The following is a 26,754-nucleotide window of genomic DNA, read 5'->3' on the forward strand; positions in this document are numbered from 1 at the left end:
TTCCTGATTGGACCCTTTACATTTTAGAAAAAAAAGCAAGCACGAAATAAGAGCAATGCATTCCCTAGTCTGTGTCACTCTTCCCCAATCCTCCCCCACCCCCAAACCCAGCTTTGGAAAGTCCTCACTTGTCCCAGCTGGGCCACCACCTCCATTCCCACCGTCTATGCCCTCCATCCACACCTCCATTCTCACACCTCCATTCCTGTCTTCCCACAAGGCTTCTAATCCAAAAAGTTCCTCTCTCCTCCTGTTTCCTCAGGGCCCCCAGACACATGTCACAAAGCGGGATCTGGTGGGGAGTACAGAATTTATTTTATTATTCTGAGTCTGGGTTTCGTTCCTTAGACATCGTGATTCCTGGATGGAGGTGACTGTGTCCCACCTCCCTGAGTCATAGTCCCATGGGCCTGTTTCAATTGCTTTCCAGGTTCAAAGTGCACTGAGAAGGCTTCACAGTCTTAATACTTCCTAGATGCTCAACTGAGGCAAAGTGACAAAATGGCCCCCCCACCCCCGCCCGCCAAAAAAATAAAACCCCAAAGCCCCCAGCAGCTGCTGCTGCTGCAGCCGTATGAAAAAATAATACAAACTCTTCTTAAAAAATAGATTACACAGAAAGAACCCAGAGAACAGAGGGGTATGGGGAGGGGCAGGGGCTGCTCTGGCCACTGGCAGGGCGCCTCGGGAAGCGGCCTGGGATGGGCGCTGAGATGAACTTCAGGGGCTGGGACGCTGGCGGACACTGCCTCGTCCACTCTGCCCAGCCTCCTTCTGATGCCCCTCCCAGCAGCTCTGGCCCCGGCACCACGGCTCCCCTCTCCCTCCAGGGACCCTCCCTTCACCCTGAGGCCTGGTACCTGCTTCTCACTGAAGTGGCTTCAATAAAGAAACAAAAAGACCCAAAGCGAGGGAGGGCTGTTGCCCAGCCACGGGGATTTCCACCCCACAGGAGAAAACCTCTCTCTGCTTTGGGGGTTTGGATAATTATCAATACCTGACGCTACCTAGACACCCCCTGGGGGGGGGGTGATGGGCCCCAGACTCCCTGTTTGGCTCCTGGGAACACATGTGACGAGCTACAGTCTGAGGCTGTCTGTCCTCTGGCCCAGCCTCAGAGGAGCTGCAGACGGGTAGAGTGTGCACAGGACAGCCGGGGCAGCGGGTGTGGGATAGGGTACCGGGTATGGGATGGGGTACAGTTCACACGGGTCCTCCAGCTCATGCAAGGAGAAGCGTGAGGGGGCGGCCCCACCAAGACAGAGGTAAGGCAGGGTGAGGTGATGGTCTCTGTGCAGCCAGGCCAGCTCTGGGGACGGGGGCAGAGAAAGGGCAGGGGCCACGGCCCACAGGGTAGAAGGCAAGTTAGGGCCTGGTGCTGGGGAGGGGTCTGGGTGTCTGCTGCCCCACTGAGGGTGCCACACCTGGCCACCGCATCCAGAAGAATCTGGTGCAGGGTGGATTCTCCCGAGTCGGGGACAGGGGCAGCTGGGCGGGCCGGTCTCAGTCGGGGACCTCGGCGTGGGCGGGCAGTCCACTCTCGCCGTGCCGGTAGGTCTCCCAGAAGCCCCTGTCTAGCTGCTCCAGCTGTGGGCCCAGTGGCAGGTGGCCGGCCAAGTGCATGCGGAGCGTCTCCAGCCACTGCTCCAGCTTCACGAAAGAGGGCCTGCGGAGACAGGCGGGGGAACGGTGGGTTCGGGCTCTGCTGGCGACCACCCCACCCTAAGCCCCCACCCCACTCACCTCTTCTCAGGGTCCAGATCGCAGCAGTGCACAGTAATGGGGAAGAAGCTTGGGGGGCAGTTTGGGGGGCAGTAGCGGTCCAGGAAGCCTCGCACATTGAGGCCAAAATCCATGGTGCGCGGCAGGTAGTCTGGGTCAGCGTTCACCCGCCCAATGATCTGTCCAGCACGAAGCCGAGCAGTTACCTGGGGCCCCTGGGACTGGGCATCACCCAGGTGGGTTCGAGGGCAGGTCACACCCGAGCCTGGCGCCCCCTGGACCACCACACCCCGGGAATGCAGGTTGCTGTGGGCAGCCGCATTTCCAGAGCCTCCCTGGCCTGGGGCCCCTACAGACTTCAGCCTGCAGCCTGGGAGCGTGAGCCCACCCCGGACCTACCTCGCACAGGACGATTCCAAAGGAAAACACATCCACCTTCTCATCGTAGCTGCGGCCTGGATGAAGAGACCACTGTCAGCGGGCGCACGGGGCCAGGGATGCCAGCTGGTGAGGGTGCCGGGCCGGGGACCCGCTCACTGGGGGGATGCCCTGGCCAGCAGGTCAGGACAGGAGGCAGGTGCTAGAAACCTCTTTAGGATCAGGCCTTAGGCTCTGACCCTATCCGAGCCCACCCAGTCTGAGCCAACCTGTTGTGGGGGAGTGGGGTGGGTAAAGGTGAAAGCCCTGGGCAGGGCGTTCTAGGCCCAGCTCGGTCACCAACCAGCTATGTGACTCTGGGCAGGTCATGGACCTTGTGGTGACCCCGAAAGATAACTGTGTCAGACCCCTGGCACCTGTGAATGTTATTGGAAAAAGGGTCTTTGAAGTTACAATTAAGTTAAAGATCCTGAGATGAGACAGTCCTGGATTATCCGGACAGGCCCTAAATGCCATCACAACTGTCCTTATAACAGAGACTGAAAAGGAAAAGACACAGAGGAGGAGGCAGTCACATGAAGACAGAGGCAGAGACTGGACCGATGTGGCCACAAGTCCGGGAACGTCAGGATCAGAACCTAGAAGCAGCAAGGAATGGATTCTCCCTTAAAATCCCCAGAGGGAGCACAGTCCTACTGGATTTCAGACTTCTGGCTTCCAGAATACAAGAGAATAGTGTCTGTTGTGAAGCCACCCAGTTTGTGGTAATTTGTTACAGCAGCCTCAAGGATTGATACAGACTCTCTGAGCCTCAGCTGCCTCAGCCGTAACATGGAAACAATACCTTCTCTCTAACGATGTTAAAAATAATCAGGACAGCCACTCTCATTTATTGAATTCTGACTAGCTTAAAACCTTATCTAATTCTCACACTACTCCTTAAAGATAGGGACTATTAACCCCAATTTACAGGTTAAGTTATTGGGGGGTGGGTTATGTTAACTTTGGTCAGAGCTGGCATTGAGATGACCCTGCCTCCGCGGCCCTGACCCTGTGTTTGCGTGTCCCCTGCCTGTGGAGAGGCTTTACAAGCCCCAGTCTGGGTACACATGGAACCACTGTGTAACAGGCCTGAAAAAAAAAAGAAATGGAGTGGGAGAAAGGGGACCTGTGGGAGGCTGAATAATGGCCCCAGAGGTGTCCTCGTCCTAATTCCTGGACGCTGTGAACACGTTGCCTTATACGGGACTTTGCAGGTGTGACTCAGTTAGGGATCTCGAGATGAGATTATCTTGGATCATCCAGCTGAGCCCTATGGGTTCACAAAGGTCTTTATGAAGGAGGGTGGAGGGTCAGAGTCAGGGAAGGAGATGTGACAATGGACACAGATGTCAGAGAGAAGAGGCTACGTTGCTGGCCTTGCTGGAGGAGGGACCAGGAGCCAGGGAATGAGGCAGCTTCTAGAAACTGGAAAAGCAAACAGATCCTCTCCCCTTGAGCCTCCAGAAGGAATGCAGCCCTGCTGACACCAGACTTCAGCTCAGTAAGCCTGATACTTGACTCCTGACATCCAGAACTACAGGATGATTTGTGTTTTTTAAAAAATAAATTTATTTACTTATTTATTTTATTTTTGGCTGCACTGGGTCTTCGTTGCTGCCCACAGGCTTTCTCTAGTTGGGGTGAGCGGGGGCTACTCTTCGTTGCGGTGCGCAGGCTTCTCATTTGTGGTGGCTTCTCTTGCTGCGGAGCACGGGCTCTAGGCGCGTGCAGTTCAGTAGCTGTGGCTCACAGGCTCCAGAGCGCAGGCTCAGTAGTTGTGGCACACGGGCTTAGTTGCTCCGCGGCATGTGGGATCTTCCCGGACCAGGGCTCGAACCCGTGTCCCCTGCACTGGCAGGCGGATTCCCAACCACTGCATCACCAGGGAAGTCCTAACTTGTGTTTTTTAAGCCAAGTGTGTGATGACTGGCTGCATCGGCACAAGGAAACCAACGACAGGACTCAAAGAGGGGCAGGGCAGACCTCCGCCTCCTGCAGCTCGGCCCCGGACCACGGGGCCCTGGGGGATGTGCCAGGCAGGGCTGCCGACTCACCGTGGATCATCTCGGGCGCCATCCAGTAGGGGTTGCCCACCACCGTGTAACGCTTTTTCCGGTCTGGCTTCTTGAGGCTCCGCAGGTCCTCGGGCTGCGTCTTCTCGTCCACCATAAGCCGCGCCAGCCCGAAGTCGGCCACCACCACGTTCTTGTTCTGGGTGACCCGGAAGCAGAGCCACACTGAGACACGCCCCTGGCACCATCTGCCCACTCCCTCCTCGGCCTTTTGGGGATAGCCTGTGGTCCCTCAATCACTGCCCCTTGGTCGCCGGGCTCCCTGGGCCCACTTGTCCCCAGTTGAAGTACATCCCCCCCGGCAAAGCTTCTTTTAGGAAGCCTGCCCTGACCACCCCAGTCCACACACCCGGGCCCTCCTCCGGGCCCGCAGCCCCTAGTGCAGACTGGTGTAGGCTGCGGCCACCCTGTGGGCCGCTCTCTGCGAAGGCCGCTCACAGCAGAGCCCCCGCCCCTGCACGTCTAGCGGCGTGATGGGCGGGGCCCCCGCTGTCCCCTCCCGGCCCGGCCGCTCACCTCACGAACCAGGCAGTTGTGGGAGTTCAGGTCCCGGTGGATGATGTTCATGGAGTGGAGGTAGGCCTGAGGGTGGGGGGCACGGGGGTCAGGGGGCAGCCGTGCTGAGGGCCCCCAGCCCCGCCCTGGTCGCCCCAAGGCTCCCACCTTCCCCCTCCCACTGGATCCCCTCTGTCCTCTCTCAAAGCTCGTTGTGGCTTCCATTTCTAAACTCCTTGTGAAGTTTCGGTGAGCGCTGGAGAACGTGTTTTGTTTTTCGTTTTTTGCTGCACCGAGTGGCCTGCGGGATCTTACTTCCCCGACCAGGGATGGAACCCGCGCCCCCTGCAGTGGAAGCGCGGAGTCTTAGCCACCGGACCACCAGGGAAGGCCCGAGATGCTTTCATACGTGGGGCCGGATCACCCAGCCCACATGCGCCCCCGGCAACCAGAGCCTACTCACCATCCCCGAAGCGATGTCCTTGGCAAAGCTCACCCTCTGACTCCACGGGTACTGGCTGTCCTGGAGGTGGGGAGAACGACCAGGATGGGCCAATGGGGCCACAGTTGCAGGACATTGGGTGAGAGAGAGACAGGAAGGGGCGAGTGTCCTGCAGAGTCCGATGACGCACCCCCAACTCTCTTCTAAACCCACAACTGTCCCTTCTTTTTTTTTTTTTTTTTTCTTTTTTTGCCACGTGGCTTGTGGGATCTTAGCTCCCCAACCAGGGATTGAACCTGCGGCCCCGGCAGTGGGACTGCTGAGTCCTAACCACTAGACTGCCAGGGCAGTCCCTCACAACTGTCCCCTCTAAGGGCTGTGGGTGAATAATTCAAAACAATTTTCTAACAGAACTGGTTCCAAACAGTGATGGGGTGGGAGATACTCTTCTATAGTTCCTGACCACCTCCTCTGAGAACAAAAACTCTCTCTTCTACAAAATTCCATTTTTTCGAGTTTTTAAAAAACCTGAACCTGCTTTCATGGACCAACAGAGACGGGCCTGGCAAGGTTGCCTGCAGAGAGCTGCAGTGAGTCACTCCAGAGAGCAGGGCTCTGGGCTCCAATCATTTGGGGAAACACCCCATTCTCTCCCCCCATCTCCTTGGAGACCTCAAGTAGGAGAGCAAGGACATCAGAGCGTATTAAAGACGCAGGTGCAGCCAGGAAGCCTACGCTGGTGCAGCCCAGCATTTCTAAGTTGCACTGGACCACAGAATCCCGCTGAGAAGTTACACCTGTCCGGAGCCCGCAGGGACCACACTCTGGCAACAGCAGGGAATCCACCCTGAGGGACCGAGGACTCAGTGGTGAGGGAAGGGAACAGGGTCTCCGGGTCTGAGGGTGATGCTGGGGTGGGTGAGCGTCGGATCCCAGGGCACCGTCGGCATCCCGGGAAAGCTGGAAGCTCCCCTCCAAACGCTTCTTTTTTAGAGGAGGATCGGTAACTTCATCCAAGCTCTTACAGCAAGTTCTGAATTTTATTCATCATGGCAAACAGTAAATGACTTGGTTTTGCTTAGAAGCAAAACAAAGACCCTCTGGGAGAGGTAACCTATGGCAGGTGCACGGGGTTAACCTGACAGCCTGTGCGCCCCCTCAGAGAAGCTGCCACCCTTCTCTGGGCCCCAGCTTCCCCCCCACCCCCACCTTAGACGGAGTCAGTTCCTCCCTTATTCGAATCAGAATCAGGATCTGGAGGGCCTCTGACACCAGAGGCTGATCCCCAGTGAAGAGCCTGGGAGGAGACTGGGACCCACAGAGGAGCCGCTGGGCCCAGGGTCCTAGGGCAGGGGCGGCTGGGACGGGTCTCAGGCGGGGGCTCTGCCCGGCACTCACCATGCCCTTGATGAGGGCCCGGAGCGTGCCACCCTTGATGTACTCGGTGATGAAATTGAGCCTCTTGTCCTTGTAGAGCACCCCGATGAACTTGAGCACGTTGGGGTGCTCCAGGCATCGCATGACCTTCACCTGGTGGGGTGCAAACAGGCTGGGCCCACGTCTCCTTCTCCCCGTTTCCCACCAGAGGCCGCCACGGACAGTTCCAAAGACGGAGCAGCCTTCAAGCCCCCGGGGTCACACCCGCCGGCTGCCGTGCTCTTTGCTTGGGCTTCTCCCACCCCGAGGGACGTCCTTGCCCCTCTCGCCCTCCTGGCAGACAGTTTCTCTTCTTCCAGCGTGGGACTGAGCATCACATCCTCCCGGAGCCCTCTGCCACCCACCCCCTCTCAATGGCGAAGGGTGGGACCGGTCCTAGGAGTCTGGTGCGGAGAGTGCAGCAGGCCCCTCACCCACCTCCTTGAGGAAGGTCCGCTGGGTCTCCTCATCGAAGCGGATCAGCTCCTTCATCACCATCACCTCGCCTGTCTCCCGGTGTGTCACCTGCGTGGGGACCCCCAGGGCCTGAGACTCAGCACAGGCACATGCTCTGCTCTAGGCCCGCCCTGCAGGAGGCCCATCCCCACCCCAGGCGGATGGACAGACGGCTTCAAGCTCTTCGCAGACTTTTCATGGGATGCTCCCAGCCCCCGGGGGGTGGGACTTAAGTCCTTTACAGGTGAGGAAACTGAGGCTCAAGAAGGTTTCCCACCAGGGCCCACGGTCACCCACGTGGCAGGAAAGGGGGTGGCCAGGGCTTGGGTCCAGGACCGCCTGACCCAGAGGCCAGCTCTCCTTCCTCTGCTCTGCTGGGCTGTCTCCTGGAGGTCAAATGGTAGCTCTACCAGAGATTCTGACCAGGGACGGGGCTGGGACCTGTCTGCACACGTGGGCAACCTGGATGGTGCCTTCTGTATAACTCTGAACCTTCCAGTCTGGTCATAGCCAGGTGATACCAGAGCCAGGGAAGGGCTCGTGTCTTGCTGGGGGAGAGTGTGAAGCGGGTGAGCAGCCCAGAGGCCAGGAGGGCGCTGGCACTGGGCTCAGTCAGGGGGCCTGGGGGCGGGAGCCTTCAGGGTCAGTCCGGGGTGCCCTCCCATCCCCCACCCCGAGGAGCCACTTTCCGACGACCTCCTCCGCACGGTCTATCTGTAATAAGTCCCCTCCCCCTAACTAGCTCAGGGAGGCCCAGGCGGAGGAGAGCTCTGGCCAGCGAGTCTGGAAGCCAGATACCCTTCCACTGGGGCTTCCTAGGGACACTGGTGGGAGGAGGGTGGAGGAGCAACGGGTCACACACAGACTGCCCCCCTGCTCCCAGCCACGGCCCCATCCCTGCCTGGTGTGCCCAGTACCTTGATGGCCTGGCCGAAGCAGCCCTTGCCCAACACCTCCCCGTGGATGAGGTCCGAAGGCCGGAAGATGCGGTGCGGCCGGCAGACCACACGGAGGGACTCGGAGCGACCCAGGTCCTTGCGCTGGGAGGCCGGGGAGCCCAGCGAGCCGGCGCCTGGGGACCTGTCGATGCTGCAGCTCCTCCTGGGGGGACACACCCAGTGCTCGCTGCCACCAGGTGGGCACCCAGACGAGGCCCCCTCGGGGGGAGGCCAGGTCTTGGCCCTGCCCCCTTCCCCCCGCCTGCCATGCCCCATCGACGCCAGTCTACGTACAGTCACCCACACAGCCAGAAAGGGCGGCACAGGACAGCTCCCCTGGGGCAGTCATAAGGCTCTTGCCCCATCCTGATGCCAGCACCCAGTGCCCCGTCTGGCTTGGACTTCCTGTTGAGGTAGGAATGTTTGCCCTTGGCCTTCTCTGCCTGGTGACCCTGGATCAGACGCTTTGGCTCCCAGCATTTGAGTCCCAGGCCTCGGAGTGCAGAGGCAGACTACCTGCCCAGGATGCCCACAGGTGGCCTTGCAGGGTGGCCTGAGCCCCAGACAAACGCAGGGGAGGAGGAAACACATGCCCCTTGATAAACAATATCACTGTCTCTTAGCGTAAAGGCTGTCATCCCAGGTGTCCCCCTCAAAGCCTTGACCAGGCGTCCTGAGCAGACCCCCCGCAGTGAGGGGCACGAGGACCAGGCTGCTTCTGGGCTTCTTCCTGGTGCCCCCCAACCTCCCTTTAAGAGGGTACAGGGCACTTGGGCCCTCTGGCCTGGACCAGCTGTCTCTGGTCCTGGGCACCTCCCCGCAAAGGGGACCAGAGTGGTCTCTGTGAAACGCGTCACTGTGCTGCAACACCCTTCGGGGGCGTCCCGGGATGGGCAAAGCCCAAAGACCCCGGCCACGAGTTTCCGCCTCAGAGCCCACCGCTCCCCAACACATCCGATGCCCCAGCATCCTGAGCTACTGGCCGGCTGCGCCCCAGAGCCAGGGCGCTGGTCCACCCTGGACGCGCTCTGTCATCCCCAGCTGGGGGTGCTGCTTTCCCCGTTTGCTCCTTCGTTCTCCTTCCTCTTTCTAGCCCCCCGCACCCCTTGCCGGCCTCCTTCTTTTTGCCGGGCTGACTCCCCCATCAGACTGTGAGCTACCGGAGGGTAGGGACCAGGTCCCGTGCCCCCTGAGGCCCAGCGTCAGTGAAAGTACCAAGATACAGTACATCAAGGTGCAGGGCTGACTTACAGGACACGCTTCTGCCGGCCGGAGCTGCCCGCCTCCCCGCTGGGAGTGCGAACCGGGGAGACCAGGGGGCTGGACTCAGGCCCTGGCCCGTGGCCCAGTGTGTCATGGGGGTCATGCTCAAGAGTCAGCTGGAGCAGGCGGCTGGTTTCCTGGATCAGCAGATCAATCTGGGGAGAGCAGGAGTGTGGACAGGTCAGTCTCAGGGGTGGTGCTCTCAGGGGAGCACCACCTCCAACCACAGACTCAGGACCCATACCTCGTCCAAGGGCACATTCCGGATGGGCGTGCCATTGATTTCCAGGATCCGGTCTCCAACGTGGATAGAATTCTTCACATCCGGGCTCATACAGCCCGGGTCCACTCTGTGGGCACAGAGCGGTGGTCAGACCCCTGCTCACCCCGCTAGGAAACCGAGGCCAAGGGGGATCCGATCAGGAGCGTGAGGGCAAACCACTCTATCTTGTGTGGTCGGCAGGTGGCAACTGGCGGGAACACCGAATTCTGGTTTGGTGGGAAGAGTTCTATACTAATTACAATGCTTGCCGTGGGTGTGGAACTGGGGAAGAGTGGCACGCCTTCCAGGTATTCGCCCCCCCTATACCGGATGCTCGGGGGCTCCTGTTCAACAGAGCCTTGTCTCTGCCATGGAGGACAGACCTCTCCTTCTACCTGGCTGGTACGTGTGGGGCAGACACGTGTCAGAGTCCTAAGAGCGTCTGGACCCACTGCTTCCTACCTGACCCCCAACCTCGCCCTGCAAGATGAAGCTAAGGCTCCCACTCCTCTGGAATCGGCGGCGGGAAGGAGCGAGGAGCCTGGGCTGAGCCACAGCTGCAGGGTGGAGATGGGGCTGGTGCCCTGGATCACACGGCCATAAACGAACTCACAGAATGGCCAACTTGCCAAATTTACTTGCTTCTTTTAACTCCTTGGTGTTAACTATCCGATTGTCATTGCGTCTTTGTAAAAGCTTGTCAAAGAATGGTCATTTTGTCTCTGCCCTGAGATGGGGAAGGGCTGGGGGAGGCGGGGCAGGACAGAAAGGAGACTGAGAGCTTTAAGAAGAACAGATTGCTAGCGATTTTTCAATTATCGAGAGTATTTTCTCACATCGGGGAGAACTGCTTCCTTCCACAGGGAAGTCAGGTAATAAATGCAACGGGAAGGACAGTTAGAAAATCACCATTTTGTAGCCATCACAGAATTATCTGTGGATGCCAGAGTTAGTGAAAGGCTGTTGGGAACAGGACAGTTACAGACTCATATCTCACAGATGACTCAAACCGGTTACACTGCAAAGAGGAAAAAAAATCCTTTACAGCAGAGAGAGTGGACTGTACTTTAACCAAATAATCGAAGTTGACATCCCCAATAAAGGGAGCACTTCACTGACATCCTGTGTCTACCAGTAAGATGCACAGAGAAGGACACAGCATCAGCTATCTGGTTAAAATGCATGACTTAAACCTGAGGAAGAGGAACCCTCCGTCAAACCCAAATGGAGGGGCATGCTCCTTAACTGACTTGCACTCTTCACAAATGTCAAGGTCATAAAGGACAGTGAAAAGCTGAGGAACTGGCACAGATTAAAAGAGATTGAAGAGACATGAGGATTCAGTGCACTGTGTGATCCTGGATTGGATCTTGGATCAAGGGGGAAACTGCCATAAAGGACAGTATTGAGACAACTGGCAAAATTTGAATGTGGATTGTATACTGAATAAAAGTATCAGTGTTAGACTTCCTAAATATCATAATTACACTATAAGATACAATGGACAATTATGTAAGGGAATGCCCTTGCTTTTAGGAGAAGGTCTGAAGTATGTGGGGGGGAGGATGGCCCAATGGTGCCTACAACCTCCACTCAGACGATTTAGTAAAAAATAGCAACATGTACATGTATGTGTGTATATACAAATAAGTGTATATGTATATACACACTAATATATAGACAGAGGGAGCGACACACATACCTCAAGTGTAGCAGAAAGTTAAAAATTGGTGAACTTAGGTAAAAGGTGTATAGGTATTCAATATACTTATAATTTTAGTAATTTTTCTGTAAATTTGAAATTTTCAGGATTAAAAAAGTTAAAAAATAGTGAATATATTTTCATGGATAAAGACTTCTTATGGATATAGCCTTAAAAATATATTCCTTAGGGAACTGCCTGGTGGCCCAGTGGTTAGGACTTGGTGCTCTCACTGCTGTGGCCTGGGTTCGATCCCTGGTCAGGGAACTAAGATCCCACAAGCTGCACGGTGTGGCCAAAGCGGGGAAAAGAGGCAGGAAAGAATGCTCACCCAGTGAGGGAGGCAGGGAGGAGGTGCCATGGACCCTCTACTCCTAAAATTCTGCCCAGTTGTCAGGGGCCAGCTGGTCTGGGAGTTTCCCCATCTCTCTCACCAATCTGTCTGCTCACTTGTGTGTGGAAGGCAGCTGCTGGCCTGGCTGATGCTCAAGATGGGGGTGGAGATGCAGAGTCAAGCCTGGCCTCCTCCTCCTCCCCCAGTACCATCTTCACTTCTCACCAGTGCTTAGGCATGGGGCCTGGTACCTGGCAGGTATGTGAGAAACGTTCACTGAATCCAAAGAAAGCTGGCATGTGGCTCCCACACCCAGACATGGGCAACGGTTAAAACTATTTCTCAAGGGTCCATGAAGGCCCAGGAGAAATCTTAGAAGGCTCCAAGGTATCTGACTTCCTCGTTGTTCAGACAGAGACCCCAAAGCCCCGAGAGGACAAGGGAACTGCTCAACGTCTCACGGCATGTTATCAACTGCGTCAGCCCCTTAACCTTCATTTCTTCTTACCTCTCAGACCTTTTCTACAACCTTTAGAATTTTCTTTAGGGATGATCTGCTAGTATCAAATCCCATTTTGTCTGCCTTAACATGTCTTTATTTCGCCTTCATACTTGAAGGATATTTTCATCAAGGATAGAATTCTAGGTTGATGGTTCTTCTTTGCTGAGTGCATTGAATGTATCATTTCACTATTTCTGGCTTTCATTGTTTCTGTTGAGAAATCAGCTGTCAGCCTGTTCTTTTTTAGAAGGAAATTTTTTTTTTAATAAATAAATAAACTTATTTATTTTTGGCTGCGTTGGGTCTTCGTTGCTGCTGCATGCAGGCTTTCTCTCTATTGGGGCAAGTCGGGGCTACTCTTTGTTGCAGCTCACAGGCTTCTCATTGTAGTGGTTTCTCTTGTTGTGGAGCATGGGCTCTATGTGCAAGGGCTTCAGTAGCTGTGGCACACGGGCTCAGCAGTTGTGGCTCGCGGGCTCTAGAGCACAGGCTCAGTAGTTGTGGCACACAGGTTTAGTTGCTCCTCGGCATGTGGGATCTTCCCAGACCGGGGCTCGAACCCATGTCCCCTACATTGGGTTAAGTGGTTAAGAATCCACTGAGCCACCAGGGAAGTCCTCCCTATGGCTACTTTTAAAGTCTTTTCTTTTGCCTTTGGTGTAGTAGTTTCACCAGGTGGGGTAATCCATGGGTGAATTTCTTTTTAGTTTTCCTGTTTGGGATTTACTGGGTTTGAGACTGTGGACTGGTATCTTTTATCAGCTCTGGGAATTTCTCAGCCATCGTATCTTCAAATACTGCCTCTCTCCCATTCTCTTTTCTCCTGTGATTCTAGATGGATGATTAGAGCTGCTCACTCTGTCCTCTGTACATCTTAACCTCTCTTTCCCTATTTTCACCTTGTTGTGTTTCTGCTTCTCCCTTCAGCTGTTTAAAACCCTCCTCTACTGCTAAACCCATCTTTCACTTCTAGGGGTTCTATTTGGTTCTTTTCCAAATTCATTTGCTCTTTACTCACTTTTTCCAAGGATCTCTTATTTATTAAAACATATGAAAAAAAATATGGAGCATAATTATTTTGTATTGTTTCTGATAATCCTACTATCTGCATGTTTTGTAGGTCCGCTTCTGCCACCTGTTGTTTCTGCTGGTTCTTGCTCACAGTGCCTTGTTCTCTGTGATTTTTGACCTAACGGCTGACCTTCCTTGGGACGCTTATCTCGAGAAATTCTGTGAAGCCTGGAGGCGGGTTCCTCCAGAAAGGATCTGCATCTGATTCTGTCAGGGCCTAGGGACATTACCCCTAGTGGAGAAGTACTTTAAGCCTTTTTTTTTTTTTTTTTTGTGCTAGGCGGGCCTCTCACTGTTGTGGCCTCTCCCGTTGCAGAGCACAGGCTCCGGATGCGCAGGCTCAGCGGCCATGGCTCACGGGCCCAGCCGCTCCGCGGCACGTGGGATCCTCCCAGACCAGGGCACGAATCCGCGTCCCCTGCATCGGCAGGCGGACTCTCAACCACTGCGCCACCAGGGAAGCCCCGAGAGGTACTTTAAACTTTTACAATTTTGCCTGGAGGTTTTCTGAACCACCCAGGCATGTGAACTTGGTTGGCAAACCCAAGTGTATGAATTCTCAGGGGAGATTCCCTCTCCCCTTCCATTTAGGTTCAAATCAGTTTATTTTCTAGTTCTGGGAGTTGGTTGCCAGGGGCGGTGGGAGGGGGGCTGGTGGAAGGTATGGTTTGTTTCTTGTTCTTCCTCACCCTGAGAGCCCTTTGGGAGCTGCAGCTTTATGGGGTGGGGAGGCGTTCTCTTAATAGACTCACTTTCCTTGAGCAAGTCAGGGCTTTGAGAGGCTCAGCCATGAGAAGACTTGAAAACTGAAGCTTAATTCAGTTAAGGGCAATTCAGTTAAGGGCAATTCAGATTTGCCCTTAAGTCATGGCTGCCTTCCGTGCTCTGTTGATACCCCTGGGCTCCTTCCTTCACTTATTCCTGACCTGGTTACTTCTCTTTCTTGTTGGGTCATGCGGGGATTAAAGAAAACATTTAAAATATTTTATCTAGCATTTGTTATGTTTTTTTGGAGGAATGATTGGACCAGGCATCTGGTATACCAGGTTGTCAGAGCTGGGTTCCATCCGGGCCCATGTGCTCACCCATTCCCAGGGCCCCCCTGCCCCAGAGTCGGCCACCCACCTAGAGCATCCGTGCCCACAGCCGCACCAGCTGCAGCCTCAGCAGGCCAGCCACTCACCCCTGGACGCGGACGGTGTGGGAGTGCTCTGTGCTGCAGCCTGGCAGGCCGTGAGGGGGGTCGATGGAGACCGAGAGGCCACGTTTGCCAGGAGCTGAGGCTGGGATGGATACGAGGGTGACTGTGTGGGGCAGGTGGGAGCTGGGGGAATCAGGCAGGATCTGCTCAATGACGGGGGTCACCACAGTCTGGTAGTAGCAGTGTCCGCTGCAAGAGCCACAGGCAGTGGGGACCCAGAGAGTGGGAAGAAAAGCGTGTCAGGACAGTCACCAGCATCACCCCCACCCCAACCCCTCAGCCCCAGGCTCTCTTCTCCTCCCACCCTCCCCTCACTGCTCCCCAAGGGAAGAGGAGGATCTCGGCTGCCTGCTGGGCTGGGAGCAGGAACTGGGCATGCTCAGCCCAACCTTGCCCTTCTCCGGGGCTCATTCTGGGCTGTCTATGCTCTGTCAGCTGGCCAAGATGAGGCCTGGGGGTAAATCCAGTTCAGCAGGAAGTCCTTAAGAGTCCATTTGGGATCCTCAAAAGTCATGCTGCCCTCAAATCCAGCTTTATCAGTATTGCCATAATAAAGAATTTGTCCTTGTCTTTGTCCCTGGCTCCTGGGAAAGAGGCTGTAAATCCTCGGAACAGGAGTATCTTCCTTTGTCTTGAGCCCTTCAAGCCACACTTGAGCTAATGCTAATGAGATGACTCAGGCGGTGGGGAGGGGGGTGCTGGTCACCAGAAAGACTGACCACATGATGAGAGGGCTGTGGCTCTGACCCAGCCTGACCTCGAGGAAACTGAGTTCAATCCCGTGCCCAGGGATTCAATCAATTATGCTACATAACGAAACCCCAATAAAAACTCTGGTGATGCCAGGGAGGACGGGTCACATGTCTTGATTCCACGGGTGGAATGCACGGAAGTTGTGCATTTGAAACCCTCCCGGACCTTGCCCTTTGCGTCTCTTCATCTGGCTGGTCCTGATTTGTAGCCTTTAGTAAAAAACTATAATTGTGAGTATAGTACTCTCTTGAGCTCTGAGTCATTGAGCGAAGTATCAAAGCTGAGAGAGTTGTGGGAATCCCTGACTTTGCAGCCAATCGGTCAGAAACGCGAGCGGCCTGGGGACCCCCAAACTTGTGGCCGGTGTCTGAAGTCAGGGCAGTCTTGCTGGGGACAGGTCCTGAGCTCACAGGGTTGGAGCTAACTCTGAGGGTTGGTGCCAGAACTGCACAGCAGTGATGTCAGTAAGAAAGCTGATGTCTGTGGGACTTCCCCGGTGGTCCAGTGGTTGAGAATAAGCCTTCCAAGGCAGGGGATGTGGGTTTGATCCCTGGTCGGGGAACTAAGATCCCACATGCCGCAGGGCAACTAAGCCCGTGCACTGTAACTACTGAGCCTGCGCGCCGCAACTAGAGAACCCATGCGCCACAACTACAGAGAAGCCCGCGCGCCACAACAAAAGATCCTGCATGCCGCAACTAAGACCGGACGCAGCCAAAATATTAGATAAATATTAAAAAAAAAAAAAAAAAAAAAGAAGAAGAGAAAAGAAAGCTGATGCCTGAGGCTTTCTCCATCCGATTGCTGTGTCTTATTTCCCAGTGGTTTCTACACTTTCATTATGACCGCCCCCCCCCATGGAAAGGGGAAGGGCCCTGGCGTGGGAGACGGGTGGGCACGCCAGGCGCAGGGTGGGGCGGGGCACTCACCAGTACAGCTTGGAGTGCTCCACCAGAGTGTAGGTGTCTCCGTCACCGATGAAGGTCCCACATGTGAGGCAGATGAAGCACTCGGGGTGGTACTTCAGCTCCCCGGCCACCTGCAAGGGGAGTGGGGGGGGCGGGGACAAGCCACCTCAGCAGCCCCTTCAACCCCCATAGCTCCTCCCCTCGGCCTCCTCTCAGAAGGGCAGCCCCAAACCAACTTCGGGGCAGACTGAGTTGCCTCCATAATAGCGGGCTGAGGGATACAGACAGAGAAACAGGCTCAGGAGGCACAGAGGAGTCAGAGAACCGGTGAAAAGAAGAACAACAGAGATGATGGGAGAGAGATCTGGAGCGGGGAAACCTGTGAAAACACACACACACACACACACACACACACACACACACGTGAGTTGTGTGAGTGGGGGAGGGGTGCTTACCATGACCAGCCCCTTGGTGATGTGCTCTGAGCACCCGTGACAAGACTCGCCATAGCGGGCCCAGTAGTCCTTCTTGCAGAAGAGCTGCCCATCCTTCTCATAGTACTGGTGTGAAAGGGAGGCACTGCATTCGCAACACCTGGGTGGAAGGGGAGCTGGGGCTCAGAGGGGCCCACCCCTCCCGCACACCTGGGCCCTTCCAGTCTACAGGCAGCACTAGAGAAAGGCGTGTCCCCTGGACGGGAGCAGCCCGTGCTGGGGCACAGGGCTTGGCAAGTGGAGCCACAGAGGGATTCAGTGCCCACCCCCACCCCCTCTGCCATGGTCCCTCAGCCGGAAGCCTTGGTACCACGTGCAGCCTGAACAACCACCCTCAGCAGTTCTGCACCCGGGGTGTCTGGCCCACTTGCGAGACCTGGGTTGAGAGGTGCTACTCATCTGAGCCCCCTGTCCCTTGTCGTGAAGGAAGATGGCCAGCAAGGGCAGGCAAGTCACTCTCAGTCACCCACCAGTCAGGCCCAGGGAGGGCTGGAACCTGGGAGCCCAGGATTCAGGTTGGGGGGGGGCGCGGGGCTGGAAGAAACTGTGAGCCCCACTTCCAGTCTAGTCTGCTTCCTCTCCCTCCCCCTCCCCCCACTCCCAGCAAAGTGGAGGCAGCTCTGGCCGCTGATGTAGATGGTGGTGACCTTTTGGTGCTGTGAAGACCTACTAAGTGCTGGCACCCTCCCATTTTCTTGCTTAATAAATTTACTAATCCTCACAGGCCACCATGAGGCAGGCATGGCTATCCTCATTTTAGACATGAGGCAGATGAACTTCGGAGGGTCTACCCTGCCCAAGGTCACAGAGGTGGGCACCACACGCCCCGTGAAGATACTCCCAGTTCCACCAAGATACAAGGCAGGAGTTCAGCTCAGTATAGACCAGTCAGTCCGTTAAGAGAGGGGATCTCCCGGCTTCCTAGGCTTCAGCCAGCCCCACGGGTGCTACCAGTCGCAAGAACGGGGTTCAGCATAGGTAGCAGGAAGGCCTGGCTGGTGGGGCCCCTGAAGGGCAGATGGGGAGGAAATGATGTACAGGCTTCTTTCTAGGTGCCGCCCCCCCAGGCCAGGAGCTAGACCTACATGCCTGACGTCTTTCCCCTCAAGTGTCCTGGTCTGTTGGGGACCAGCAGCTCAGCTAAGCCAGGGTAATAAGCAAATGCAAAAATGTGGGACCCTCCCCCCACCCCCCGTGACCGACAGACACCCTCCTCAACCCCGGGCATGAGCCCCACTGGGTTCTGCAGAGCCTGGCCCAGGGTCCTGGCATGCATAGGTATGTCTGGGCCGCAGTATACACTGCGCAGAGAACGGCTAGGGGACCCGTCCAGCTCTGTTGCTGTTTGGGTGCTCCGGGTGATGTACCAAGGTCACACAGGGATAGGAGGGCCCAGGCTCAGAGCTCATGGCTCAGTTGGGGATCAAACCAGGAGACAGGAGGGCAGGAAAGACGGGCTGGGTCAGAGAGCACTGTGCTCCAGGCAGCCGGGAAAGCCTCCGCTCTACCGTTAGCCTGCACAGGGCAGCACTCAGTGACTGCACTCAATGACTGTTCCTGAACTAGGGAACTGGGGAGGGGAGGGGGGAGGAGGAGGGGGAGGAGGGAGGAGGAGGAGGGAGCACATAGCAGCAAGAGTGCTGCTGGGACACTGTCACTTTAAGAGGATCCAGCCAGTTCCCCATTGTCTGGTAGCCTGAGGGGAGAGGCTGGGGACCACAGCTTGGGGCTTTGGGCAGGGGGCGGGCAGGGGAACACAAAATGCCCGGGTTTTGAAGCCAGAAAAGCGGGGTCTGACGAGTTCTCTCAGTGGGATGGCGAGTGGGGAGGGAAAGCCTCTGGAGGCAGCGCTGGGATGCGGGAGGCTGCAGCGGAAGCAGCGGCTGGACGGGAGCCATGACGTCATCTGTTGCCCCCGCAGCCCTTCCTGCCCCCACAATCGCTGCGACTGCAGTGGGTGGGCATCTTACCACGGGGCGGGCGACAAGGCAAGGAAGGCACCGAGCCAGAAGGGAGGACGCCCGGGGACGGGGAGGTCCCCAGCGCAGCCCCCAGGGGGCTCTAACCTAGCAGGAAGGTGCGCAGCAGGAGAGCAGACTCCGCAAAGAGGTGGGGCGCAGGCAGCGCACGGTGACCTTGGGGAGATACCCCACTCCCTGTGCGGATAGGTGATTCACTTTGCCCTTCCGCTGACCAGACCCACCAGACACGAAGCGCGTCACAGGAGTGTCACGGCGGGAGTCTCCCCCACAGCCCTAGGCTGCAGGAAGCAGCCCCCCTCCCCCATCTCGGTGGGCGGGTCAGTCGGGGCTCTGGAGCGGCCGCCTTCCTCCAGGGGAGAGAATGCTCTTCTGCCTGCAAACTCCTAGTCCTTCTCACGCACAAACATTCATCACTGTAGTAGCCCTGGAAGAGCCCACGTTGCTTCACTCAAGCTCTGTGAGTGCAGTCAGCTCCCTGATAACCACTTCCCTGAAGCCCGCTCAGATGCGCCCATGGCCCCCCCGCCGCGCAGCCTGCACCGCCAGCCTCTGCCATTAACCTGCCGGCTCCCCGAGGTCCCAGGCCAGGCACCTACAAACGCTGGTCCCCGCAGAGAACAGAAGTGCTTCCTGCCAGACTTGCTCGCTCTGTGCACTCAACCAGGGGCAGCTCCCACCCCCAGCGCCCTCAGAACTGCTCCAGGGAGCCCTGGCTCAGCCTCCATCTCAGATAGGGGATCTAGCCCAGGCTCCCATAGTGGTTTGGTGGCTGGCGTCTGCGGCCTCAGTGGACCTTTGCCGATGGAAGGCACGCAGGAGCCCCTGACCCTGTACATCCCCTCACCCCTCAGGCCCGCATCTGGCCAGGAGCCAGAGGAGGCAGGTGGGGCAGGGCATGCCTGGCTCTTGGGGTGCCCCCCCAATGCCCCTGCCGCTACAAAGGGTGTCAAGAGAGTAATACCAGGTACAGTGTAACCCTCTCCCTGAGCAGGCAAAGGCAGAGCCAGGCTTGGGCAGGAGAGGAGGGCACTGTGGAGCTGGAGGGGGGCACGGACACGCCAGGCTGGGAAGCAGCGGCAACCCCTACAGCGACAGGTCCTTCCCTCCCAGGGGTGCCCTCTACCCAGAGCCACATCCCAGACACCAAGGGTGACAAAGAGCAGCTGAGGGACAAGCCTCAAGGGAGACCTGTACCAGAAGGGCCAGGAGCCTCAGCGGTGGCCTGCTTCCCCTTGACAGGCGGCCAACAGTGACCAAGGAGTTTCAGTTCTCCAGCCCCACTGCCCGGCCTCAGGTGGGTCTGTCCCACCGTGGCCTCCAGCCCCAGCCCTCACACCAGGGGCCCTGCCTGAGGCCTGGGACAGGTGGGGAGGGGGCTGTCCACTTACTTAGCCCCTCGGAGGAAGCGGCATCTTCTCAGGTTCGAGGCCAGCATCCTTTGCTGCTACCTATCGCAGGCGGGCCCCAGAGGCCTATGGGGAGTGCAGGGGTGGGCCGGACAGGCTGTTTCCCCATCCTACTCCAGGCACTCAGGATTGGAGGCTGCAGAGGGAGGGGCCAGCGTGGCCACATGGCAGGGGAGGAGGATGCAGTGATGTGGGTGCAAGAGGACTTGGTCTTAGCTCACAACAGGAAGCAGCTGAAGGGCCTACTGCCTGGGCTCTGGTGCAGGTGGGGAAGCTTGGCCGGCACTGTATCCTCAGCCCTGCACACCCGAGAAAGGCACCCTCCGTGCCGCCAGGCCTCTGCTGTGACAAAGGCACTGGAGACTCTCTGGGGACAGGGAGCAGCTGCTTCTTCTGGTGCTGCCCCCGAGGGAACAGAGCTTGACTTCCATGTACAGTCCATCCTCTTTGCCTGCAAGTCCCCCAAAGAGGGGGGCATCCCAGCCCAGGCTCCGGCCCCCAGAGCCAGCTGTGCACTCAGCCCTCCTCATCCAGGGTCAGCCCAACCAGCCTCCGGGGAGATGTTACCCGAGTTACGGCAGCCCCAGGGCTCCTGCGCTGCAGGCTTCTGGGAAGGGACCTCCCAGAAGCAGCAGCTGGGCAAAGGGAAGGCTGGACCCCCCTGGGTCTGGCCACAACCTTCCAGGAGGCTGGAAAAGAGAAAGGGGCTGGCTCTGCGGTGACAATGACACCTAGTACTAATGTCAGAGGCATTCTGTGGGCCCACAGCAACTCTCCCGCTGCGAGGCTCTCGGAGCCCAGGGGCTGGCGGCAGCCCCGCTTCACGGCACTGAGATGCTTCCAGTGGCCCAGCAAGCAGCGACTCCTCTCTGAGCTGCTTTCCTGACTGTCATGGGAGTGAGGACACTGTTGGCCTCAACCAGATTTTGGGGGCTGTTGGAAGAACCACGCGCCGCGGGGCCAGAAACACTGTGTAGGTCGTGGAACCATGTGGAAGCCATGGCTCTTACTGCCTGTGGGCCCTCCCTCACTGTGGGAGCCTCCCCTGTGTCCCCACCGCACCAGGGCCAAACCCAATGTGCCCCCTCCCTACCGCCCCCTCCCGGGGCCTCAGCCCCCCACTGGTCAACGGGGCAGGGACCCCTCCAAAGCTAGGTTCCACGCATCCTGCCCCACTGCTGCCCTTCTGCGGCTGCACGCCTGGCCCTCCCCAGTGGCTCCCAAGGCCCTATCTCCCTCCCCACCCCATGCGCCGGGGCCCCCAAAGTTCTTCCCTGGATTTCTCTCGGCCTCTTCTCAAATCCCATCCCCCAGCACTGAGTGGGCTGTTCTCTCTGGCCTTCCCACCTCTGACCGGTCTCAGATCACCTCGGCCAGCTCTCGGGAGGGCACTGCCACCCGGGCTAGCCTCCTGAACCTCCACCTCAACAAGGACAGGGCACAACTCCTCACCGACCTGGCCCCCAGCTCCACCAGAGTCAACAGACCACTGGCCTCTTCTGCACCCGGGCTGAAAAACCAGACTGCGGTAGATTCTGCCCCTGCCACTCACCAGCCCCCAGCTCCACCCCACAGCCCCTGACTTCTTCAGCTCTGCAGTGACTTGGAGTGAGACAGACATAGGTTCGAGTCCCAGCTCTGGCTGTTGCAACTTTCAGCAAGTTACCTGATCTCTCCGAACCTCCATTTCTTACGTGGAAATCGAGCAAATAATGGCACCTCCTACGGTTATGGTGAAGGTTTAATGAAATGACATTACAAGAGTCACCCATGAATAGTGGCTAATATGACTAATCCTTGCCAAATACTGTCCCTTCTAGATCTGAAACTCTCTCCACTCTTAGTCACTGTCCTGTGTCAGGTCTTATGGGCACAGAGCCCTGAACTATTGACAGTCCCTTCCCTGCCATATGACCACCATCTGCCCACCGGGATGGCATTTTTCAGTAGCACTTCTGCCCACGTCCCTCCCCTGCTTCCTGACGCTCTCTGCTGGCTCCCTACTGCCCTCAGAAGCTACTTATCTTGGCATTCAGGGCCCTACACGGAATCGATCCTAACTTTGCCTCCTCATTATGTCCCTCGACTCACCCTGTTCCAACCAGATGAACTGATCCCGGGCCTTCAACGGTTTGCACCGTCCCACTCCCCCGTCTCTGCCTGTTCAGAGGCCCTTTCCTCCCTGAGGGTCTCCTTCTGAACACCTGATTGGGAAGCCCAGGACACGGAGCCCGCCTCTCCGCTGGGCTCCCCAGCCAGTGCGGGTACTGTGTGTTCATTTCGCTCACTGGCTGTGCATCTTTGGTCAAGAGAATTAACCTCTCTGTGTTCCGATTCATGGAGACAACACATATCCAACTATAAAAAGTCCTTAAAAACAGTGCCTGGCCCTTCCTAAATTGTAGAAAATGTTAGACGTTATTTTTACAAAAGAAAAAAAAAATCCTTGTCGGAGCCTCCCACTCTGCCTAAATTCAACTCCTTCGGCCGGTGGTTGATGCCCTGACCCCAGCTGGGCCTCGCCACTTTACCTTCCCTCCTTTTCGGTGCTTTCCTGCCTGAACTCTGCTGTTCACTGACTGGGCCAGGCCCCGTCACCATCCTACCCTTTGCACCTGCTGGGCCCTCTGTCTGGAATTGCTTCCTACCACACTTCTCCACGTGGGAAGTCTCACATCCCCAGCTCTGGCCCTGCAGAGCTCTCTAAGGCTACCCTCTGCCCCTGCTTCTCAGGATGGTGCTCCGGGACTGCTGGGCCACCTCTGGGTCCCCATGTGCTCCACCACGGCTCTGATCCTACTCTCCTACACTTGGGAGTTGGTGTCCGGAGAGAAGGGACTGGTCTTACTGGATATGCAGCTTCCACACTAGCCTGGGGCCCATGAAGGAGGCCCAGCTCCTCCCAAGGCCTCTCTCTGGAGCACCAGCACGCAGAAGGCAGGGGCGCACTGCCCTCCACTCCTCCCCCACCAAGGTGCCAACAGGCCTTGGTATTATGAGCATAAACGCAAGTCTCGCCTTTTCTCTCCTTTTCTGTCTAGAATGACAAAAAAAGAAAGGCCTCCAGGGATCTTCTAGCCCAAATGCTTCATTTTACAGATGGGGAAACGGAAGCCAAGGACTTGCTGGAAGTCACAACCAGAGATGGCACCAGGAGGGATCGCCACATCTCTGGCAGGCCTTGCTCAGGGCCCCCGAGCTCAGGTCAGCCTGCCCTACCTGAAGCAGTCTGTGTGCCAGTCAGCATTCAGGGCCTGGAGGTACTGGCCATCATAGATCCTCTGGCCGCAGCTTGCACACACGGGCAACTCGCTTCCTGCAGGGGTGGAAAGGGCATTAGGAACCATTCTCAGGAGGTGCAGTTTGCTGCAGGCCTGCCCTGCCCTGCCCCAACTCCACATGCATCTCCACAAATCCTCCTGTACACACGCAGCACCCAGGCTGAGTAGTCACTGTACAGAGCAGGAGAGAGAATGCAGGTCTGAGAGTCTTGCAGAGACCACAGTTGAACGACCAAGCTCCTCTGGGCCTCAGTTTCTCTCCCTGTAAACTGAGGAGGAGGAGCAGATATCCGCCAACCCCCAGCAATGGCATCCTTCAACTCAGGGGCTGGCACGGTAAATGCGGAGAAAGAAAGCAGCACGATTTAGAAATAAGGCAGTGGGTGGGCTTCCCTGGTGGCGCAGTGGTTGAGAGTCCGCCTGCCGATGCAGGGGACGCGGGTTCGTGCCCCGGTCCAGGAAGATCCCATGTGCCGCGGAGCGGCTAGGCCCATGAGCCATGGCTGCTGGGCCTGCGCGTCCGGAGCCTGTGCTCTGCAACGGGAGAGGCCACAGCAGTGAGAGGCCCGCATACCGCAAAAAAAAAAAAAAAAAAAAGAAAAGAAATAAGGCAGTGGGTGAGGTGACACTCTTGTCACAGCCCCCCTTCCTCTCCTGCCTGCCCAGTCCCTTCAAAGGCAGGGACTCGACAGGGCTAGGTTGGTGCGTTCTGTACCGAAGCCCTGTGGAAGGCTTGGCTATGCGGTGGCCTAACAAGGGGCCAGGGCCGTAGGGCTGGGCTCCCAGACACCTGCTCCAGGGAGGCCTGACACCTCTTCAAGACGGCCACTAGGCATGCTTAGTCATCCTTGGGGCCTGACACCCTTGGAGCTGGATGGGCCCTGGTTGATCTCACAGCCTGCCCCTTCCCATTGTACAGATGGGGAGACTGAGCCCTGGAGAAGGTAAGGCTTGCGAGGTCACCAGCCAGGCTCCAAGGCCACAGTCTGCCCCTCCATGAGGACCCAGGGACCTAGGAGCTACCGTAAGGTGGGCCCCTGCTCCAAGCGGGCCTTCAAGGACCTGGGGGAGGGTTGGCAGTAGCGCCAGGGGAGGGCAGGGCTGGAGGAGCTGGCATAACAGGACTTTTGTTGAACCTGGTGGACCTATGAGATGGCTCAGATAAGGAAACCCAGGAAAGGAGACCCCAGGGAGGGAATCTTGGGGTCTTCATAACCCTAACTGTCCTGCAAACCCAAGCCTTGGGCCCCAGTAGGGGAAGGGGCAGAAGAGGAGGCTAGGACAAGAGTCATCCTCCCAGCCAAGACTGATGGCAGGCTCCGGGTTTGGTGCAGGGAGAGGGGGTGGGGGCCCCAGCATACATCCAAAGGTTCCCCAGAGGCGCATCTCTGCTCTGCCCATCCTGCCCCCAGGCTCCCAACCACCAGCACCACGGGCCAAGTATGCGGTCCTCAACTGTACAAACGGGGAAGCTGAGGCCCAGCAGGCAGCACCTGGCTCAAGGTCACGGAGCCGGCCAAACGCTGGGCTGCGAGTCAGGGCTGAGGCTTTCCCAGCGACTCTTTCCTTCCAAGGCCGGTTAGAGACGGGGTAAGGACGAAACCCGGGTGGACACAGCACGCGGATGGAGGCCAGGCCTGGGCCGGCTGTGCCTGGGATTCCTCCCTAGTGGTCATCGGTCGGGGGATGGGAGAAGGCGGGGATGAAAGGGAGGAGGGGCCCTCCGACTGCGGGAGGGCAGCCCACCGGGGCCGAGGAGGGGGAAACAGGGTGGGAGCTTTTCAGGGAGGGGCCTGAGGGCTTCCGAAGGACGAGCTCAACCCGGAGGACACAGGGGCGCGGCCTCGCGGCAGACCCAGCCTCCGCGGCGGCCAGGCCCGGCCCCCACCCGTGCCCCCCGCTTCCCCTTCTCCCCCAGCGCGGCGCCCCCGCCCGCCCGGCCCCTGGGTCGGCGGCCCTCCAGCCCGCACCCCGCGCACCTTCCTCTCCCATACGTTCTTCCCTCCAGGTGCAACAAAGTAGCGTCAACCTCATGCACTCGGCGGGGGGCGGGGCCCGGCGGGGCTGGGGCTGGGGGCGGCCCGGGCCCCGCACGCTCGCCCGCAGTCGCCGCCGGCCCGGGAGGCGGGGGCGGAGAGCGCGGGCCGGGCCGGGATGGACTCGGGGCTCGCGGCGCCGCCGCCGCCGCCGCCGCCTCTCAAACACCGGCTCCGGCACCGGCTCCGCGCCGCGGCAGCCTGGGGAGCAAGCGGAGGGGCGGGCCGGGGCGGGGCCTCGGAGCTGCGGCACGGGGGCGGGGCGGGGCGCGGGCGAGCGGTCGAACTGCCCTGCGCGGCCCCGCCCCGCGCCCTCGGCGGCGCCCCGCCCCGCTCAGCTTCGCCTTTCATTCATTCTTCATGGAGTGACAGCACTGCTCCGCGCCACTTGACCAAGACGCGTAAGCCCAAAGCTGCGGCTTCGGTGGAATGCGTGCTCTGATGCGGCAACCTAGGGGTTGTAGGAGCGCCAATTAGGGGCCTCGGTTTCCCTGCGGGGAGCCCCTAGACCCAAGCCTGCTGGATGGGGGCCAAGAACCGAGACCCGACCCGGAGGAGACGTTGTGGATGGACTCTGACCTGAGGACCATAGTGGATGCCTTGGGCAGGGGCGCCGGCCAGGTCCTCTCCCTTTCTGAGGCCTGCAGGGAGGGCAGGCCCCAGCAGGGTTTGGGGGCGAAGGCGATGGCCCACGTCTCAGGCTCTCACCAGCTAGGCAGGGGAGACTGTGACGACCGTGCTCGGTGATTTGCTCCTCCCAGTGCTGGAGACCTGGAGCTGGCGCCGCCCTGCCCAGCGTTCCGGAGGAGGCATGGCTGAATGGGGTTTTGGCTGAGGGAAGTGGCCAGAGGAGCTGGGTGGTCCCCAACCCATAGGTGCTCAGTCCAGCACTGGAAGCGTGGAGCACCCTGCCAACAAGTGGAGAATCCTGTCTCCGCGAGGCCCACCGCCCACTTCGTCGTCCTACTGCCTGGGACCCTATTCGGGGAGAGGTTGAGCCACATGCTTAAGTTCACCCAGTGAACAAGGGACAGAACTGCCCACACTCCAGCTCCAGCCATCAAGTTTGTATAGGTTTTTCTCTAGTCAGGGCTTGGGTTCAGTGGGCTACAAGGTGGGGCATTCACCCCTGGGTGCAAAACAATTACCTGGGAGAGGGAACAAAATATAATTTTTCTTTCTTCCTTCCTCCCTCCCTCTCTCCTTCTTTCTTTTCCTCCCTCCCTCCCTCCTTTCTTAATATTCAGATTGATGCTGTCGCCCTCCTTCTGTCTGCTGGTCAGATGGCCCTAAAGCACTTATAGTAAAGTGTCGCAAGGAGGTGTGGAGGTCCTGGGAGGCTGGACAGCAACGTTTTTTGCTTGTTTGCTGCTTTCCTATAGGGTATATATCAGGCAGGGTCCTGGCAGGAAACAGAGAGGCACTCAGCAGGGATTATTGAGGAGAGTTTAATAAAGGGGATTCTACAACAGACTGGGCAACATTAAGGGAAACCCATGAGGACACTCACGGCCCTCAGGAGGTGGCAGCATGTAGCACCCCTGGGTGAAGCGGCTTGGGAGAGGACCCCAGTGCAGGGTGCAGGGGGATACTGAGTG

At 57.9% G+C, this 26,754-nt stretch overlaps 1 protein-coding gene across 1 annotated transcript; it reads right to left on the reverse strand.

The window, feature by feature from the left end:
• Positions 1 to 293: 293 nt before the first annotated feature.
• LIMK1 (LIM domain kinase 1) lies at positions 294 to 25,209 on the reverse strand. Its single transcript, XM_059037231.2, has 16 exons — positions 25,100 to 25,209; positions 23,059 to 23,155; positions 16,413 to 16,551; positions 15,979 to 16,088; positions 14,279 to 14,485; positions 9,469 to 9,574; positions 9,213 to 9,379; positions 7,941 to 8,124; positions 7,006 to 7,092; positions 6,550 to 6,681; positions 5,173 to 5,232; positions 4,731 to 4,796; positions 4,197 to 4,353; positions 2,122 to 2,177; positions 1,744 to 1,901; positions 294 to 1,666 (listed from the first exon to the last, which is right to left on the reverse strand). The coding sequence occupies exons 1-16, from the start codon at positions 25,152 to 25,154 to the stop codon at positions 1,504 to 1,506; spliced, it is 1,944 nt and encodes a 647-aa protein (XP_058893214.1). The 5' UTR covers positions 25,155 to 25,209; the 3' UTR covers positions 294 to 1,503.
• Between the last annotated feature and the right edge of the window lie 1,545 nt (positions 25,210 to 26,754).

Source organism: Kogia breviceps, chromosome 14 (assembly GCF_026419965.1).
Source record: "Kogia breviceps isolate mKogBre1 chromosome 14, mKogBre1 haplotype 1, whole genome shotgun sequence".
NCBI lineage: Eukaryota > Metazoa > Chordata > Mammalia > Artiodactyla > Physeteridae > Kogia > Kogia breviceps.

What these genes read in the sequence shown, in the direction of transcription:
- LIMK1 (XM_059037231.2), bottom strand. Translation starts at nt 25,154, where the DNA reads ATGAGGTTGACGCTACTTTGTTGCACCTGGAGGGAAGAACGTATGGGA. An exon ending in TCACCAAGGGGCTGGTCATG is followed by an intron (nt 16,089 to 16,412) that starts GTAAGCACCCCT and finishes CTCCCCTTGCAG; the next exon opens with GTGGCCGGGGAGCTGAAGTA. An exon ending in GGGCCCTCATCAAGGGCATG is followed by an intron (nt 5,233 to 6,549) that starts GTGAGTGCCGGG and finishes CCCCACCTCCAG; the next exon opens with GACAGCCAGTACCCGTGGAG.